The sequence below is a fragment of the Drosophila teissieri genome, chromosome 2L (assembly GCF_016746235.2).
Source record: "Drosophila teissieri strain GT53w chromosome 2L, Prin_Dtei_1.1, whole genome shotgun sequence".
NCBI lineage: Eukaryota > Metazoa > Arthropoda > Insecta > Diptera > Drosophilidae > Drosophila > Drosophila teissieri.
In genome coordinates, this window is record NC_053029.1 from 6151894 (window position 1) to 6172043 (window position 20150).

Sequence of the window (20150 nt, forward strand, 5' to 3'; positions counted from 1 at the left end):
AATGGAATGGCCCGTGCGAAAGTGGGTGAGTTTCGGAAAACAAAAGTCACGCAGTCAAACACGCAATTCGCGGAGCCTTAGCCCAAATTTGATCAAACATAATGCCTTCTGTGTTTCGGCTACCGCTAATTGGAAAAAATTATTAAAACTAATGTAACTATCTTGGAGTCGTTTCAATGGCCTTTGCTTATCTAATGATCAACATGAGCTTGGTTGGGAATTTTTCAAGAGGCTTTTTCTCTAATTTGCTGACCTATTTCTTGCCCACTTTTTGGCGCTAAAAACGGATGGCTAGTGAATGTCCTTATTTGAAAGTCGAAAATATATTTTGAACGATTATCCATAAATTTGAGTGCTTTGAAAATCAGTTATTAAAGGAAAAAAGCTTTCAATTTTAAGTTAAAAATCTCTTCACCGTCATAAGCTCTACTTTGCAAATTTCACTTCTGGTGAATCAGATCTCTCAATCTTTTGTTTCACATCATCATCAGCTTCAACATTCTTTTATTATTTTTTTTATCACTGTTTCAATCGGAAAAGGCAAACGCATTGTTTTCAAAATATACATGTTGGTATGTAGGTGTTAGGGAATTCTTTCGAATGATTATTTGGTGCAAGTCGTAACTGATATAAGAAGGTTGTAGCTGCAACACCAGAGACTTGATTTTGAATATGAAATTGCTTCGAGCATTCTAGCAAAGTGGATTTTATATGAGTAAATGTGGGTGTGCCAGAGGACACTTACCATTCATTTGTTTAGAGGAATTGTGTCAAATGGTCCCTGTGGCTTTGCAAGCACATCAGTGAGTTGATAGAAAAATTCAAGAGCAAATTATTCCAGATCGTATGTAATTAAACCAATTTTTGTTTAGAAAGTTCAAAATTCTAAGACCATTTAAAACTAAAGTATGTATTGAAAAAGCACCATTGAAAAACTAATTCCTGGCCTAATTTATAAAGTCCCTTTTATTTTAGAAATATGCTAAAAAAGTAATGTTGAAATGTTGCAAGCAGGCAACCATATGTTGCATGTTGCAGTTCCATTTCAAATGCAACTACAACCAATTTGAATAGGATAGGTGGATTTTGGATTAACAAAGGCTAGCAGAAAAAAATAATCAAATTAATGTTTAATTCAATTGTTTGGCAACAAATAAAAAGTTTACCCAAGTAGGTTTTAATTGGTGCACTTCAAAATAGACAGACATTCTAATAACACCTGCAATTACTTGAAAATGCTCAATAAATTGATTTTTTTTTTCTCTGTGCCGTTGTGGCATAAGACAAGTTTCCTAATAATAAGAGTCCTATGAACTTGATTTTAAATTATTTTAAGAAGAAGAATTAAAAGGATACTAAATAAAATTTAAAAGATAAACATTACAAACCTTACAACTTACCTTTGCATCAAACAAGTTACGAAAGTTCGATATCGCAGGCAAACTTACCACTAAACAGTGGACAAAAAACCATTTGGAGCGAACAGAAAATGTTTTCTTAAGAAAGAATTTGTTATTTACTAAGTTGAGAAACCAATTTTAAAAATTAAAAAAAATTTTTTTTTCTATTTATTTAGTTGAATGGTACTAGGTATTCTTATTATGTTGTCATATTAGGCTTCTACAGAAACTTACTTATACATAAATGAATATCCATAATCTGTATAAAAAATGTATGCAATTATTATTAAGTATATTTTAACATCCAAATAATGAAACCCTAAATTATTACATTTTTAATACAATATTACAATAATAATTCAAGAGTTGCGTAAATTGGATAATACGTTTAGCACAAAATTTGTACATCCAAACATGGTGTCTACCCCACCGTGCAGTGGCAAATTCACCACGGCGGCGAACGGCAACCCAAGTTTGTTATGTTTGCGCCAAGTTTTCAGCTTTCGGTGTTTCATTCGGTGTTTTGGATTCGGTGGACTTAGATGCTGCCGCGTGAATGCCATCGTCGGTCAGGTATTAAAACGTGACACTACCTTCGCGTGTGATTCCCCCGAGTTTGTAATCAATTTGTGCCTAGAAAACATTCAAAATGCGTTGATTACTTTGCGAACGTTGTAGAATAGATCTAAAACAGTATGCAACTGAAGTCGATGTGGAAGTGATGGTTCTATTATTTTTCAAAGCATAATTAATGTGAGGAGCCTGCAAACAAAGTACACTAAAAATACAAAAAGGAACATGATTTCGTCAGAACTTGAACAACATAATAGCTGTTGTGAACGATCAAAAAGCGCCGACATTTTTGGCAGGAGAATACAAGTTTTCATAAGAGAAACTATAATTCCTATTTTCCATAACCAATCATATTATGACACATTTTATTGGAATTTTAGTGGCTGAACTATGGTACTTTGAAGGAAATGGTGCGAAAAATTAGGCCTCTATCAGAATTCATTGCTATATAGACAGATTATTATGGGTTTATTAATAGGAGAACCCAAAACTAATAACATTCTCCATTGGGGCACAAAATGGTCCATTAAAAATATTGTGTTGTGCTCTATGAATTTCTTTGAGCCGTTTTAGTTTAGTATTTTCGTTACCAATAGTTTAGCAACGAAATTTACCTTCTGCGAGCGCACATATACCAAAATTTTCTTATAAATATAGAAGTAGCTCTCACTAAATTGTTGTTCGTGCTTTTAAGCCCATGATCTATTGTCATCCTGGTGATTTTGAGATCTGGGGACTTACACACGAGCGTTCACACGCGCGTACGTATATATAGGTTGATTTTATTTTTTGAAAATTCTTTCTTCCCATTGTCTACATAATATAGTTATGCAAGACTTTTGTTTGAGAAATTGAGTACTAAAACCACTCGCGAAGATGAAGATACACAATTGTGGCTGATAAAATGGAACTAAGACAAAAGAAGACTGATGACAAAAATGAGTGGTGCCTATATCTGCGTCTCTATGTACATTCTTGCGTCCTCCTAAGGCACCACGAAATCTCGAATAATTCTCTAAAATTCTGGTATTTTGTCGATAGCAAAGGGGACCTAGTAATATACAAAAACTTAATTTAGCACAAGCTGCTAGCGCAAATGAAAATGTTTACACGTGCGCATTTGTGCCATTTGTCTCAGTAGGTGGTGAGGTATATATGCGCACACATATGACGTATGTAGTATATACCTGATTTCGATGCCGATGCTTTCTAAACATTCAAACGTTCAAAATCTTGAGCCGATATCCTAATGCCTTGCCTCGTACGCGTATACGTATTATTCCATTACACAGCCATAGAACACGATATATAGGCACCCCATACGCATTTCTTCTTGCCAGAATTCTCAATTCTGACAGACGCATGTATGCGTCTAAATGTAGGTTTATACGTATTTTAGAGGATATATTAGACTTTGTCTCGTGCAATTAGAGTAGCCGCATAGCAGATGGCCCCCGCGTGTATTCCAAATGTATTTTCAAAGTTTCCATTATCGTTTGGCTTTCATTTTGTATATGATTTTGTATAGGATTCATTTAAGCCCCATGGGAAAAGAAGCAAAGAAATTCTTTGATCCAACGCTTCTGTGGCCAATGAAAATATTATTGTTAGAAACATATTACAGCGCACATGATCGCCCCATAGACAAAAGTTAATGCAGTGCAAAAGCTAATCAACATATTGTTCCGACTTTTTTTTGGATGAGATGGTGTATTTTTTAACGGCAATCCGCTAATAGAAACCACAAATTAGCACATTTCGTGGAGCCCAATATCCAAGTATTATACACCCGGGAATAGATGTTCATAAACACTATAAAAAATAAATAAGCAGTTTGTTTAGGTTTTTAATTCGCATTATACAACCCTAAAATCGCTTCGAGTTTTCAAATAAAACAGTCGATGCCAAGCAGCCAGCATCTGTACAGCCAAGACAATTGGTAAACACGTACACAACGATTTGTAATTGACTTTAAGAGCCATAATGCTTTCGCATGGACTGCGCAATCAATGTAAACAGATGATCGTATAACTCGGCAACGTATCCGTGAAGTTTACAAAGTTTACCAAGCAAACCGATATTAATGTCATTTTCGAAAATTCCCAACCCATCCCATCTGCAGTTTCCTCTCAGTGAAGTGAATAATAGCCCATAGGCGCGTGTTAGCAATGCAGAATTCCCCGGCTCCATGTGCCTGGTACTTGCCCTGGTCCCTGGCCGCCCAGCAGCACCAGCAGAAGATGCTGCAGATGCAGTCACCGTTTCTGGACAAGATGGGCGCCCCCTCGGTGGGCGGCATCTTCGCCGGCCAGCCGCAGATGCAGCAGCAACTGTCGCCCAACACGGCAGCAGCACCGCCGGCAAACTACCAGCAGCCCGCTTTGCATCCAAGCGCCGCTCCAGGAGCACACTTCCACATGGGATCCCCATATAGCCACCTGGCACCACAGCTCCTCAACGCCGGACAGCTGAACCAGAACGCACTCATGCACTCCGCCATGCACTTCTCCTCCCTGCCACTTGGAGCCTACTATGCACCCGCCGCCGGCGGAGGTCACACGGCCTTTGGTGGCGTTCCCCTGACATCGGCTGCCCAGCAATCCCTACTGGCCGCCACTGGAGGAGCACCGGCTGGCCACTTGGCCAACCAGCAGACGGCTGCCCAAGTGCCCGTCCAGGTGCCCGTGCAGATGACCCAGCGTGCAGCTCCTGCCGCCTGCTCCATGGTCCAGCCACTCAACTGCCTGCCGCACCAGGAACTGAATCACCTGTCGTCCATCAATCTCAACCTGCTGCGCAGCCCGGCTCCTCCGCTCCCAGCCATCCAGGTTTTGCCAAGTGCCGAGGTGCCGATTAATAAAAAGGTGAGTTGTAGTTTGCTTAGTACTTGTAACGATAGGCGCTATTCGCACTTGAGCGAAGGCTAGTACTTAAATTACGCAGACAGGTGCACTGAGGGAAAATTTAGAAAGGTGGTTAGCTAATGTACCAAATAGGGTCTCACCTTAAGCTATAATCTTTATGCTGGAAATATTTCTTGTAGAAGGGAGGAGCTTTTTGGGATTATCATAGCTTTTTTTGTTTTCTTGATCGCTCAGCTTAAGATTTATCTACTTGATTGGCATATTCAATCATTTGTTATAAAAAATACATATGTACATGTTTCTTAGTTCAAGAACAACAAGAAACACAAATCTTTTTAATGAGAAAAATAATTGATGGATCGCTGTTTTGCTTCGTTTGTTTAATCAAGAAATAAACATAGAAAGTACTTGAGTTCTTTATGTAACTATAAATAAGCTGCAATTGCAAATAAAAACTTTGATCACTTACGAATTTGTCAATAATTAATTCTTTGCTTACGAAACATGGCAGTGATTTACAATTTCACACCTAATGCACGAAGTGCACTCGATTTCCTTTCTATAATCCACAATTAAAATGTAATCCCGCGAGTGAGCAAATAAAAACCAAACCACCACTAATTGCTCTTCCAAGCGCCGATGTTGCCCCATAACGAGGTGTTGCACAATTCAAGCCGACAGCGATGTCAAAATTAATAACAAATTATTTCACATTTGAAAGCATATGGTCGTGTGTGTGTGTGTGTGTGTGTTGGTGGACTAAACATTATTTAACAATAAAATCTTCTCGATCCGTTTTTTTGTTTTTACCAGCCAGTTGCGTTTTTTCGGCCCGTACACGCAGCTCTTGGCTTTCAGATTGTAGATTTTCCGCATGGCTAAAGCCGCCTTATAATATACCTACTTACTTACTTACCCGCTATTTGCAGTGCCGCCGCAGTGGCTATCTTTTGAAACCCGATGATTTCATAAGCCAAGTGGTGAGCGGGCAGCCGAATGAGCAGCTGGTCAAGGTTATACTCGTAGTCGGCTATAGCCTTACTCCGAACATATAGCTAAACTAGTGGAGTGGCTCCCAGATGTAGATGTACGATGTTTTCCATTGTTTAATGCACATGGGCTGTTTGCATGGCGCAGTGTCTATAACTTTACACTTGCCGGCGAGTGACCATGAAAATCAAGTTAGTTGCATCTGCGAGATAGCTCACGTTTATACAAATGTAGATATAGATACATACGCGGGGAGTATCTGATGGATGTGGCTGGTACAAGGGGCAAAGTATCGCCCACACCAATTTGATTGCATTAGTGATTGATTGCTACAAGGGCTTCCAAGAAATCTGCCTCAAAATCTATTGATAGAATTATTGAAATGATTCATTATAACCCATTTGAGATAACCACTTGAGAAACCCAGACGTAAGCCACTGCAAGCGAATGCACGATGCACATAAGTCGGCATATACGAGTATATAGCATAGGATTTCAGAGTTTGATCTCGGCAAGAACTGGAAAATCGCATCATTTATGGCTAAGTAGGCAAGAAGCGCCGTTATGGGACAACTTGAGTAGGATGTCATTGGACCATTCCTGCAGCCTGAGATCGTCTGAATTCTTACACTTGTCCGGCTAAATGCATTCGTCAACAAGTTGCCTTGTTTGGAATAAGCCCACTTACTGGAATCTAGTTTACTCAATCGAAACTGGCTTAAGTTTATACAGTTAAGCCCGATACAAATCACTTGGGCAATTTAATTGCTAGCTCTGGTACGCCATCACAATTCTCCGAATGGCTGCAAATGTTGGCTGCAGTCGGTTTGGTATCTATGAAAGTTCGATAAACTCGAAACATAGCATTTTTAAAATTGAGTTTCCAATACTAAAGTCTAGTCTACTGGCAGCAAAGCGCCAATGTCATTTGCAGTTTTAGAAACTTAAACCATTTTCAGTGTCACATGCGCATATTGTGTCCAAGTTTTTTATTGTTTTCCATTTTTCTTCGATGTTCTAGCAGCCAGATCTAGTTATCTTATGCTTATTATATCAGCCATTTCAATGACGTAGTTCAGGTTTGTGAAAAATCTTTTGTTTACAAGAAGCAGCGTATTGTATGAATATACATTTCCATGCGTGGAACAAATGCGTAATCACTTTTAAAATTGATGTTAAATAAGAATGTCCGTTGTATAATGAGTGCTCTTGAAAATAGATAATTAATATATGGCCATGGGTGGGTGGTGGTCACGTGTACTGCTCACTTCTCTTAGTTTTCACCATTCACCATTCCGCATTCAGCATTCAGTTTTCCGCTTTTCCAGACATTCGCCGATCCGTTCGCACCTTGCGCAACACATTGGTGTGCAGGCGATAAAAGCGTGCCGCCCGCGATTTGTACTTCGCCCCCGTCGCCACCCGCCCCTGCAGCTTCTCCATGAACAGCCTTGGGGTGGGCGGACTCATAAATATGTTCCGGGTGCCAGAATGAGACACTATAATACTCGTACATATATTTTCCAAGCGGCCGGCATCGCCCCCCGCACACCGCACTCGCTGATATCAAAGAGCCAAATGGTGTTTTGCACAATTTGCCGACAGCGAAAATACCTCGGAAATGCAAGCAAACATGATGGCATAAAAGAACGAATTTAGAATATGATCGAATGTAACTTCACTGAAGCTATTTCCGTGGCAGTTCCGGCGAAACCAATATACTCTGTGCCATCGCAGCCATCAGGTATAATTGGATATGCATTATGCGGCTCATCTCAGTAGCTGTATGTGCATATGCTCATGAATATATGCAAATGTCTGCTTATATATATACATCTAACATACTTATAGAATTTCCATATACATTAGCAATGATCATATGTGAATGTGGATGTGATTGTGCCATGTGGGATGGGGATGGGAATGGGAATGGGAATGGGGACCGCCGTGCGCCAAGATCGCTGGCAACAGGTCGCCGCTGTTGAATGATTCAATTAATTGATCATCTTCGTTTATACTCAGCTCCCATGGATGAGTGGACGTGGAAAGCGTGTAGGAGGTCTTCATTCATTTGTGTTCAATGGATATCATCACCGGTAATTGGCCAACACACGAGCGCAATACGCATTTCATTTGAGGCAACTAATTTCGGGATAGTCAGATTTCGAGTTTTTATTATTCTTCTAAAAAAAAAACAAAAGGGGGAAACTTTTCGACTTTGAACGATGCCAAGACCATGTGGGTTTCGGATGTTATTAGTTGATGTGTTTTAAATTCTTGTGTCAATCAGAACTGATTTATTTTTAGTGGAGGACATGCACTAATGTGGCATAGCAAATATTTACTGCCCGCCTGTTTGTACATCACTTTAGTTGCCTTGTATAAACGCTAACTCGTTGCCAGCAGGTGTTTACTGCTGAAATTAAACAAAAATAAACAATTATCTGCTAGTCTCATCTCAAGTTGATCAAAACTGGCAATTACATGGCGCGAGATGAGCGGAGATACTTAAGGTTGCGGATACATATCGTATGTTTACCTACTTTATTTTAACCGGAATTTCAGAATTCCTGATGAGTTGCACAAGTCATGATGCTTTTCTAACGCCTAACAAACGTAAGAAATAGTTTTCGAGCTCGTAACTTAAACATTTTATTTCACAGTACCTTACATCCGGCAATAAATTAGAAATTCTATCTGAAACATTCAATATTTCCTTACATTTTCAAAAACAAAGAGGAGCTGTTTCCATTGCTATTAAATCCGATTTAAATCAAATTTTTGACACATTATGATGCCGAGAAATAAAAGTCTAATTGGGATTTATGGTAAATAAGATATCATCGACACGACCCAAAAAAAATACTTGCAGTTAGCTTTTACCATGGTTTTAGGTTTATTTTGGGTTAGTACAGCAGCGCTACTATATGTTCCGCTGTTCATAATGATCTAAATTTAAAACGTATTCATATACTTCGAGTGTATCTTCTGTGCATTGTTCTGGGTTGAGACTGTTGTTCAAATGTGCACGGTGTACACGGTCATGCATATGTGTATCCACGCGTTTTAGACCCATTGTAACTGGGGGGAGATTCGCTGAGAATCGTACCCCGCACCGGACGACGGAGACGAGATCTCTGTTCTCATAGTATCTCATGGTATCCCATGGTATCCCCCGTGGTCGTGGCTGTGGTCCGTGGTCCGTGGCTCTCCCGCGCGACTTTTTGGGCATGCAACATGTTTCCATCACCCGTTGGGCGCACTGCCAACGAAAGCAACGAGCAGCGGAATGCCATAATGGAGTAATGCGACTAGCAGATACCGGGCACTTGAAAAGCATATACCCTCTTGTGGGGGCTTTTAAAAAGGGCAGAAGCTGCTCAAGGATTTTTTTTCGGTGGTGCTTAGATGGATATGTAGAATCAAGTACCTTTAACTACTACTGAAAACTTAATGGTTACGAAATGGTGTACATTAAGATAATGTAATATTTTTCACTCAGTTTTGTTTTAATTTTTGTGAAACTTTATCTTCATCTTTACGTTCTTATACTAAAATGTTCCCCCATAGGGCAGTAAAAGGTCTGTTTCGCTTCCCAATTTAAGGTACATCTATCTTAAATTGCCCAATATACCCTGCTTACCTTCGAGTACCGCGCATAGAAGACAAGCGTCAGCCAATAGTAGCTCTATGAAGGCACCAGACATATAAGCGTCGAAGCCAAGTACATATCCCAAACTGTTTATAAATATATATATGTGTTCCTAGAACAATATTTACGTATCTGCACGAACTTACGTAATATAAAGCATAATGTAACATAAGACCTGCTGACTTGCCCACCAAGAGCATCTCACTTTAACCCAAATGGATTGGGTCTTCTAAAGATTAATGGAGGGGAAATAAACAAAGTGATATCGATTGAAATGGAGGCGAAGGTGAAAATAGATTTCGGGAATATTGCGGTCAGGTTTAGAGGCTGAGGTGAAATTTTGAGAATATCTTTCGCTGTTAAATGTGCAGCTCATTCAAAATATGTTAGTAAAATATTTATTCTTAATTAGTAACTTATTTATGTATTACTCATTACAGACTACTTCTCCAAGGGACTCTGAGCATCTGAAAATCAAGGTTCCAGAGAAGCGGAAAACAGATGATAATGATCAAATAAAAGAACTAAAGAAAGTAAGTGTCTTTCAATGAGGTTTTATCTCATTGTGAAGAAGATAAACTAAAAGGTGTTGTCATTTTATTCTAGGCTAAGTTGGAGACAAAAGCATTGAAGGCTAAGAGGCCGGGATTCACGGATGAAAGATACCAGGAAACGTCCTACTATATGGAAAATGGTAAGGCATTCTCCACATCCCAGAAGAACTATTGTATAGAATGCATTTTTATGTAGGTCTTCGCAAGGTATATCCGTACTACTTCACATTCACAACATTTACAAAGGGACGCTGGGTGGGCGAAAAGATATTGGATATATTCTCCCGGGAATTTCGGGCACATCCCGCCGAGGAATACGAACGTTGTATTCAAACTGGCACACTGACAGTCAACTTTGAGAAGGTACCCATTGACTACCGGCTGAAACATAACGATCTACTCGCAAATATTGTTCACAGGTAATTTAAAGCTCATACTTCTTCTATTTTGCCAAACTTTCATAATGTGTTCAGTGTACTTTCTCCATAACCCGTCTATTTATTCTAAATGTGTCTTTCACCTAAAAAGCAAAGTAACGCTTTAAATGATATACATTGTCGAGACTGATGTACCTTGTACTGTCCCAAAATCATCAATACCAATAAATAATTCATAGTTTATAAATGCCTAATGACTCAAAAACCTCATTATTATTTTTTGACTTTAATATTACGAATAATTGTTCTTAATTTCTGAAACATACTTACAATTCATAACTAAACCAAACTAAGTGAGTCAAATGAAAGACTTTTTCTCTATTATACACCATTAGAAGGAAATAAAAAGTAACATAAACTTTTTACACCCATAACCATAAATATGAAAAGCCTTTCAAGTTACAGCCCATTAAAACCGACTTCAGTGAGCCAATGAATGGCCTCATAAAAGTAGCCCATCCGTTTAGTTTAATAATAATCTTGCCGATCTCTAGTGATACAGCCGACGGAGATGATATATCGAACTAACCCCAGTTTCATGGCTATCTTTACAGACACGAAGTTCCTGTGACTTGTCAACCAATTAAAATTGTGCATATGGATGAGGACATTGTAGTTGTAAATAAGCCAGCATCGATACCTGTAAGTGGCTTAAACGACCGCCATGTTACACATTTAATACAGAAATCGTTAACTACTTCGACTTTAGGCTGTATTTTAATGTTATCACTACTACTGTCAGACAAAACCTACTTCCTGCACATCTGTATACGCCGATTTTAATGATCAGCCAATTATTACACGAGATATCTAAGCATTCCTTGTGCCTCCATTTTTACAGGTACATCCCTGTGGACGTTATAGGCACAACACCGTAGTCTTCATACTGGCCAAGGAGTTCAATCTCAAGAACCTACGCACAATTCACCGACTTGATCGCTTGACATCGGGACTTCTACTCTTCGGACGCAGTCCAAAGAAGGCGCGCCAAATGGAGCAGCAGATTCGCAACCGCCAGGTGGAGAAGGAGTACATCTGCCGCGTGGAAGGCGTCTTTCCAGAGTGAGTAAAGTGCCCAACTGCAAAGACCTTTTTAGCTAGCATTTGTGCAATTCCCAGTGGCATCGTGGAGTGCAAGGAGCCCATCGAAGTGGTTAGCTACAAGATTGGCGTGTGCAAAGTGTCGTCAAAGGGCAAGGATTGCACCACCACTTTCCAGAAGCTTTCCCAAAACGGCACCACCAGTGTGGTGCTCTGCAAACCACTCACTGGCCGCATGCATCAGATAAGAGTGCACTTGCAGTACCTAGGTGAGATAATCTCGAAGCAGCTGTTCGCAACACAGGTTACTAAATGAAAGTGCTTTTTATTTCCCCGAAGGTTATCCCATTCTGAATGATCCACTGTACAATCACGAAGTCTTTGGTCCGCTAAAGGGACGATCCGGCGACATCGGTGGAAAGTCAGACGAGGAGCTTATACGAGATCTCATAAACATACACAACGCGGAGAACTGGCTGGGCATCGATTGTGACTCGGATATATCCATGTTCAAGACCACCAAGGACGAGGCCGATCGGGAAAGTCTCAGCAGTGAGCACACTTCCGGTGCGTCGACCTATTTGCTATCTTATGCTGCAGAGTATCTAATATCTTATGACATCTTGCAGTCGTTCATCACAGCGATGATGATGGGTGCGTCAATTCCCGGGAAACCACACCACCTTGCACTGAGGCCCAGCAGTCCGAGAGTAGTGTGAAACTAATAGAACGCACCAATGCAGCCAAGGAGTATCCACTGGTGGCACAGAAGTCTTCCTCGGACAGCTGCCCAGCTCCACTGGAGGCAGTGGAGATTCCATTGAGCGGAGGTGGCTGCAATGTGAACAAGGTCACAGTGGATGAGCATTGCTACGAGTGCAAAGTGCACTATCGTGATCCGAAGTCAAAGGATCTTATTATGTATCTGCACGCATGGAAGTACAAGGTATGTGATTGTATTCAAGGCCTAATATATGAACTCTCTAATATGAAAATTATCTTTTTTAGGGCCCTGGATGGGAGTACGAAACGGAGCTACCGAGTTGGGCCCGCAACGATTGGGACCAGTTAGACTCGGCATGAGTACACAATACTGCATACGCGTATGTTAGCAACCAAACAGACCAAAATCAACAAAATTATATATATCATACATAAAAGATGTGCCTTTAAGATTGGATAGCATAGCATGCGTACGCTTCTGTTAATGCGTTATACGATAATATAATATTTATGTACACAAAGGCGTTTAGATCGATTGTATTATTATATACGCATACTAGGATCCTATCAAGTTCACAATCAACCACAAATAGGCTAATCAAAGAGCTGAAAAGACGTGCAAAAAATTCGAAGCTTTTACTACAAAATACTAGGTATATTTATATGTATACAAGACATGCACTTATCTGAATTAATGATATGTGAAAGGCAATATATTATACTGTAATCGGAATAGACAACTTTATAGAAATTAGTTTATATGAGTGTAAAGCAAAATCATATACGGAAAAGTGAATATAAATAAAATTTTACAAATGTTTCTTAGAAAATGTGACGCTTTTTCTTCAAGGAATTCCAGCCTTCAATAAACATATATTTAAATGGTGTTTGGATGGTTTGTGGTTAAACATTGAAGTCCCTGAAAACCCAACGAATGAGAAAACTAGACGCAATTAAATCTGGAATAAGAACAAACGACTTGCCCCTTTGCCATGAAAGTTTGCAACTTTTTTCATTAAAATGCGCTTTGGCGTTCCACTACTTCGTTCTCCTTCAAAAGTAATAGATGCATTTTTTATTAAAGAGGGTAAACATACAAGCACTTGCACCCTTATACTCGTATGTACCAAATGGACTTTTGTTACCCCTTGTGGCACGAAAGTTATTAAACATTTGTGCAATGACTGCAGCTCGTTCACCACACATGTATATTTAAGTGGATTCGCGCCCCTGGCTTAAAATTAAAATTGGGGTAAGCTTTATTAAATATGAATGCATGATTAATACTAACTCATCTGCATTGCAATTCTGTGAAAATTCTCACTGCAGAGTAATAAAAAGGGGTAGCATTTGTTATATTGGTGTACTATATCCTGGGTTTGATCTAGTTTAAAGAATTGAAATACATATACTTTTCTTTGATGGATGATTATCTCAGGGAATCTTCTCTGACCGCAATTCTAAACGTACGCTCTTAAGACAACTCAAAACACATAAATCAAGTCTCATCGCCTGAGGACAAAGGATTTTCTTTCCTTGAAACTTACATTGTTGGTCATTCTAATTTATAATCCGAATGTATTGTTATACTAGTAAGTAAGTATAGCTATAGAAAAAAATTCAAGGAAGCTTCAGCAGAGCTTCCGAAATAGTTGGTCATTTCCATGCATTTCAAATCATCCCTAGATTAGATTACTCATTAAATTTTATTAAACATACACTTTCGTTGCTCTACAGTTAAAATCATTTTACGTTGGTGTTAGGTATACAATGAATGTTCTGATTTCCATGGGGCTCAGTTCGATAATATATTCCTGATTGCTGCTATCTGCCTTGAAGGAGTTGTAAGGACCCTCAGTCGCCTTGGAGCTGCGTCCCTCGTCCTTTTTGTCCTGTTGCGAGTCGGTTTCGCGCCTAATGCGGTTACTCTCGGCACCCAGTTGTCCAGCTGGCAGGGCTTCATCTGCGTACTTAACAGCCAACATGGGTTTCTCGGCACTTAGCAGGTGAACGGACTCGGCGGATTGCGAAAATGTGGCATATGTGTTAACGGCGGCTTCTTCAGGATCCGGCGCAAACTGGAGTCGTCGACTTTCGTCCAGCCAGGCATTGCCATCCAAAGTGGTTTCGCGGATGCCCTCCACCTCGAAGGCACTCAGCACGTTCTTCACATTGAACTGCACGGGCTGGGAGTAGGATGCATCCTCGCCGTTCTCCAGGATGTGCTCGAAGCGCACCAGGAGTTGGTTCTCGTGCCAGGGCTCCAAGGTAAGAAGATGCACGGGTTTTGGCAACACCAATGAAATGCCGCTAAACTGCAAGATTTCAATTCAAATATAGTAAAATAATTGTAATGTATTTGGTGCACTTACGATATTGGTAAAGGCTGTCTGCCATTCGTCGGCGCTGTAAGCCTCCATGTTGCTGAAGAACTTCCATGTGGGCAGCAGTTTCTCCAGCTGGGTAAGCCGTTCGATTCCCTTGAGGGAAACACCTTCCCGGTCCGTGGACTTGCCGAAGAACAGATGGTGTTTGCCTCGAGCAATCAGTCCATCGCCAAACTCGGTCTCGTTCAAGGCCTCGCCCACGCCAAAGGCATCGTCCTTCAGCAGACGACGGTGCACCATCAGTTCCAAGGATCCGTCCTTCAAGGAGCTGCCGCCCTGGGCTCTGTCCGTAAGGATGGCCATGCGGGCTGTGTCGTCCTCCAGATCTATTTTAGTCGTAATGGGATAGTAATTGCCGGCCACTGCTTCGTTGATCTTCACACTCCACGTGTCGCGATGGTTGATTTTCCTCTTGATCATCTCGCGACCTGTAAGAAGGAATTTAGCTTGAAATCGAGATTCTAACACCTATGATATGACTGGGAATTACCATTTGAATCGGTGCGGAAAATGCCGTCCGACGCGATATCCGAGTTGAAGCGAGTAATCACCTCCTTGCCAATGCCATCATCGATGGGAATGGGTCCCACCAGCCACTCAAACTCGGCGAATGAATCCTTGTTGTACACACGCACCACCTGGCTAATCCAGTCGTTGAACTTCTGATGCACCTCATGCACCAGATCGCCCTTGTACACTTCGATTTGGACTTGGTCGGTGGCAAAGTGAAGCTTGTCTTCGTTGGGTCGGAAGATGTAGGCACCGGATGATCGATTCAGGAACTCTGCATTGTTTCCAACAGCACCCTCGTAGAACAGGAACTCCTGGCTAACCAATCGGGTTAGGCCATCAGCTGTGACTTCCGCAAGGAAACCATTCGTGTCGAACCCAAGTTGAATGTGCTAGAAACATAAACAAATATAAATTAATATAAGCGATACATATACATCTCTGTTAATTGGATAACTTACACTATTTCCAATCACTGTAACGCTGGAAGTTGCCTTCGGCAAAGCCTTGGATACAGTGCTACCCTCAGTACTATCCAGTTTCTCAACGTAGTATGTGCGGTATCCCAAGGGCGGAATATTGGTAGCTAGGAAAACGATTTCGTACTTGGCTGTGGAATTCCTGTGCTTAATGTCGATCAGCACTTGGGGAATCGGAACTGCTTGGCTCTCCAAAGTAACACCTGAAAATAATGAATACCTGTAGATATAGAACCTCTGGCAGTTTTCGCTTGGCAACATACCCTTGTTATCGATGATCCTGTAGTTGGACTGTGGCACTGGAATCCTCACATACTCATTGACCGTGTGAGCCAGCGGATTGTACAGAGTTAGGGCAAATCTATCGTTCACCTCGGACACGGGACATGAGGTGATGTTCAGTAGGGCACAGGTCTTGAACTCGAAAACATATTTGGCCGTTGTATCCTTGACATTTTCCTTCGATTGGACCGTCAGTTGATTCAGGACATTCCGTGTGGTAGCTCCACAGGCGCGGAAGGCAACACTCATTCGCTTGGCATAGTCCAGAGCCACCTTCTCCTTCTCGGTTCCAGTTATGGCATCGTGGTGCTGCATTATTCCGAGCGTTTCCCTCATGAAAGTCAAGTGGGGATCGAACTCTTCGGGTTTCTGGGGCGCCAGGGCACTCAACTGCTTGCAAATCTGCAGGAAGTGATTGCCATCCCGTTCGAAGCGCTTCAAAGTGGGTCGCGATGTGAAGTAACCCGTCCAGTAGGCGTGTGGATCGGAGGCATAGGGGAAGAAGTCATCGCTCTTGGTGGGCCAAGTGATGCCGGCATCGTGAAGCGATTTCAGATAGCACGACGGAGTGGAGTACAGAAGGTTTATGTTCGAACCATTTGCCTGGCGTTCATTGGCATATCTATGGATCGGTAAAAAGGGGCACTATATAGTGAAGACCATGCCTTATCTCATCAGCTGTCAGCTCTGTTAAGGAAAGCCCCTACTTACTTAATCAGCTTGTCCAGGTTCTTGTACCACATATCGGCGTTCTGGTAGTGGAAATCCTCACCCATGGTCAGAATCACGTTGGGAGTGCGATAGTGTTCGGCCATTTTCGTAACATACGCCAGGAAAGTGTCCACCTGTTTTTAACACACACATGGCAGTCAACTGGATTAACTGGATTTTTGATGGAGACGACGGCACAGTTTTGGACAGAACAATTTCGAATTTGAAGGGGCTTTCTTTAACAGTTTAGCTGCGCAAGGACATAACAATATGCAATTACCGTATCAACTTGTCGAGGTTCTTATAGTAGACATGGGCAGCCTGGTATGTGAAATCACCGCCCATTGTGACAATGATATTGTTGGTGCGGTAGTATTGCGATTGGGTCTTGGCGAAATCCAAAAACGTATCGATCTAATGATGGGAATGGGATACACGAATGAATGACGTAACAGAAGCTCAACCAATGCCAAAAGTAAAACATAGAATATACCACATATGGTATCAGTTATCAGTGCTTACGCGCTCTTTAACATTATTATCGGGACTGTGTTTGCCATCAATGATGGGGGCATCGTTGCAAAGGATATCGAAGCAGAAGCCATCTGGTGCCTGGTAGTTGTTGTAGAGGGCGCCACTGAACAGATCCGCTTCCTCTCCTGCAACATGTCAAGTAGATTTAGGAAAAGGTTTTACCATAGCTGAGAGTTAAGTACCCAAATTGGCAGATCCATGCCAAATCATCTCCGCATTCTTGGTCATCAGGCGCTCGTCCTTGTCCTGGTAGTCCAGTCGGCCGAAGAACATTCCATCGAAGCCCATTTGCGCGAACATGGATGCCATTTCCCTGGAGTGACCAAAGGGATCTATTTGCCATCCCACCCGCGGACGTCCGCACTCTCCAAAGGTGTCATTCAAAAGTCTGCAATTGGAAAACTCAGTTAATAGCCACTTTAAGTTTAGCATGGCCTTTGGACTCATACCTCAATCCCCAGGAGAACTGATCAATCACACTCTGGTAATGGGTGGTGGCCTCGTCATTCATGCTCCAGGCGCCGCCAATGAACTCGAGTCTTCCTTGCTCCACCAACATCTTCACTGCATCCTGCACCTTGGGCTTCTGCTCCTTCCACCACTTGAAGAAGAAGGCAGACTCCACATAGATGAATCGCTTCTCGGGATCCCGGAGCAGAGCCTCCACCACCGAATCGATTATGTACTGGACTCCGGCCTTTTGGATGCTGGTCTCGCTGCCATAGTAGTACTGGTCCACGGTCTTCAGCCATCCCACGTCGTCGTGGGTGTGGGCCACCAGGTGCACGTTCAGCATGTTGGGTTTCGTAGCATGGCAGCTCTGTAGTTAAAATTTATTTATATAGTTATTAATATAGGTATTTTTTCCAAAACAAGTATATTTTTTCATTTTTTTAATCACTCAGCACATCTAACTAAGCTAATTATATTATTTATTTTATCTGTTTTACCATTTTGTAATAGTTCAGTAAGTGCAGTGTATCCACACTCAACTGTCTGGTTCCTTCTCATTTTTATACCCGTTACTCGTAGAGTAAAAGGTATACTAGATTCGTTGAAAGTATGTAACAGCAGAAGAAGCGTTTTCGACCATATAAAGTATATATATTCAGATCAATAGCCGAGTCGATCTGGCATGTCCGTCTGTCCGTCCGTCTGTCCGTCCGTCTGTCCGTCTGTCCGTCTGTCCGTATGAACGTCGAGATCTCAGGAACTACAAAAGCTAGAAAGTTGAGATTAAGCATACTGACTCCTGAGACATAGACGCAGCGCAAGTTTGTCGATTCATGTTGCCACGCCCACTCTAACGCCCACAACCGCCCAAACTGCCACGCCCACACTTTTAAAAAATGTTTTGATATTTTTCATTTTGTATTAGTCTTTTAATTTCTATCGATTTGCCAAAAATCTTTTGCCACGCCCACTCTAACGCCACAAACGCCCAAACTGCCACGCCCACACTATTGAAAATGTTTGATATTTTTCATTTTTGTATTAGTCTTTTAAATTTCTATCGATTTGCCAAAAAACTTTTTGCCACGCCCACTCTAGCGCCCACAAACCGCCAAAAACTGTCAGTGCTGAAGACTCCTTCGCACTTTCACTAGCTGAGTAACGGGTATCAGATAGTCGGGGAACTCGACTATAGCGTTTTCTCTTGTTCTCTTTCGCTTATCAGTGCAAAACCGAAATGCTTATAAAATAAACAGGCCTCTCTTTATATTTTACCATACCAGAAATAAAGGCTGAGATTGCCGGCAAATTGTATATATACTCATTCGCACTTTAAACTCGGCTTGTATGAGTTTTCTGTACTTGTTCGGCTGCGCAGCAAGCAACATGTTGCATGCCCCACCACTTTTAGGCCTTTTTTTTCAAGAATGGCTTGAGTAACTTACCTCATAACCGCACTGGGATGCCTTTTGTTGAATACTCCGCAAATCGGCATCGTGAATTAGGCAACCGAGGACGCAAAAGAATGCCAGCCACACCGACGTCTTCGCAGACATTGCAGTTTTCGTATTATTTATTTACGTTTGTGCAGTTTACATTCAACTCTTGATTTTTCACTTGCTCAGTACAGACCGATATATACACACACACACACAGAGGTTCCGCAGGAACCACCGACTTATAGAGGAAGTTCCAACCGTCCCAAGCGATCGCATCGGCCTCTCAATGCGGACTGCTCAAACCAAGACCGCAAACTCAGCTCGAGACCTACTTCCACTTGAGAACTGAGAATGATTCTGTACTGCCTCGTGTGCATACGAACATTGAGAAAGTGAGCAAGTATTCCCATTCCCACACATATGTATGTTTGTACTTGGGATGGTTTTGTAGGTATGTGCGGTAATTCGCCGGGTAGAAATACTGATAGGCTTGTAAAGTACGAGTATGTACATGCGCGCTCTTAAGTACGCGTATTCCTTCAAAGATTGCTAAACTGGCTTTAGATTGATCCATTTAATCGTTTTCACACCATAAATTGCTCAAGTGCCTAATTGGTTTCTGAAAACCGATCCCATACAAGTGCATTCGTGATAACTAGTAAGCCATGTTACTATCGAAAACTCGAGAAAGGGTCTGAGTGGTGCACTTCAGCAACAGGAGGTAATAATAGTGCTGGACTATGGTTGCCCAGTGACCGCAATAAAACTATAAAGCCTATAACTACTTAGTAAGCTGTAGTTCCTAAGGTGAGTTCAAGAGATCGAAGGAAGAAGTAAATGTAGATGCGAGAGATGATTGATGGAATACTGATAATCCCAATTCCCATTTCATAACTAGGAACATCAATAGAATTTGTTGTGTGTTTATCCACTAGAAATAGATTTTATGTATAATAAAGCTCTAAAGTTGATTAAGTAAATAAAACCAAGATCTGCACTAATATTTACAAATATCTGCAAAGTGATTACATACTAATGATCGGAAGTCTTAGCTCTATTTATATAAATCCCATTATTCTGCCTTATAACAGGTGGTAGGGCATGAATTGACCTCCAAAGTT

The 20150-nt window shown here is 41.4% G+C and overlaps 2 protein-coding genes across 6 annotated transcripts; one reads left to right on the forward strand and one right to left on the reverse strand.

Moving 5' to 3' along the window:
- Positions 1-1775: 1775 nt before the first annotated feature.
- Positions 1776-13021, forward strand: LOC122613625 (uncharacterized protein C18B11.02c). Of its 4 annotated transcripts, XM_043787893.1 has the most exons (11): positions 1923-1973; positions 4096-4837; positions 9920-10012; positions 10086-10173; positions 10230-10452; positions 11025-11112; positions 11312-11532; positions 11590-11780; positions 11851-12078; positions 12141-12457; positions 12520-13021. In XM_043787893.1, the coding sequence occupies exons 2-11, from the start codon at positions 4142-4144 to the stop codon at positions 12592-12594; spliced, it is 2220 nt and encodes a 739-aa protein (XP_043643828.1). In that variant the 5' UTR covers positions 1923-1973; positions 4096-4141; the 3' UTR covers positions 12595-13021. The 4 variants fall into 4 exon arrangements, with proteins under 4 accessions (XP_043643846.1, XP_043643828.1, XP_043643854.1 ...); XM_043787911.1 differs by lacking the exon at positions 4096-4837 and having other exon boundaries at positions 1776-1973; XM_043787902.1 differs by lacking the exon at positions 1923-1973 and having other exon boundaries at positions 3881-4837.
- A 900-nt stretch (positions 13022-13921) lies between these two features.
- Positions 13922-19333, reverse strand: LOC122613267 (lysosomal alpha-mannosidase). 2 transcript variants are annotated; one of them, XM_043787484.1, is made up of 10 exons: positions 19036-19333; positions 17587-17957; positions 17320-17525; positions 17126-17262; positions 16884-17017; positions 15874-16514; positions 15593-15813; positions 15112-15523; positions 14607-15049; positions 13922-14549 (listed from the first exon to the last, which is right to left on the reverse strand). In XM_043787484.1, the coding sequence occupies exons 1-10, from the start codon at positions 19144-19146 to the stop codon at positions 13983-13985; spliced, it is 3243 nt and encodes a 1080-aa protein (XP_043643419.1). In that variant the 5' UTR covers positions 19147-19333; the 3' UTR covers positions 13922-13982. The 2 variants fall into 2 exon arrangements, with proteins under 2 accessions (XP_043643419.1, XP_043643338.1); XM_043787403.1 differs by lacking the exon at positions 16884-17017 and adding an exon at positions 16604-16737 and having other exon boundaries at positions 19036-19332.
- Between the last annotated feature and the right edge of the window lie 817 nt (positions 19334-20150).

Bases quoted from the DNA above. Each gene is read 5' to 3' on its own strand.
- LOC122613625 (XM_043787893.1), top strand. From the start codon at position 4,142: ATGCAGAATTCCCCGGCTCCATGTGCCTGGTACTTGCCCTGGTCCCTG. The intron at 4,838-9,919 runs GTGAGTTGTAGT...TACTCATTACAG, and splicing joins AGGTGCCGATTAATAAAAAG to ACTACTTCTCCAAGGGACTC. The intron at 11,533-11,589 runs GTGAGTAAAGTG...TGCAATTCCCAG, and splicing joins GTGGAAGGCGTCTTTCCAGA to TGGCATCGTGGAGTGCAAGG.
- LOC122613267 (XM_043787484.1), bottom strand. From the start codon at position 19,146: ATGTCTGCGAAGACGTCGGTGTGGCTGGCATTCTTTTGCGTCCTCGGT. The intron at 17,263-17,319 runs GTACTTAACTCT...GACATGTTGCAG, and splicing joins GCATGGATCTGCCAATTTGG to GAGAGGAAGCGGATCTGTTC. The intron at 17,018-17,125 runs GTAAGCACTGAT...TCCCATCATTAG, and splicing joins ATAATAATGTTAAAGAGCGC to ATCGATACGTTTTTGGATTT.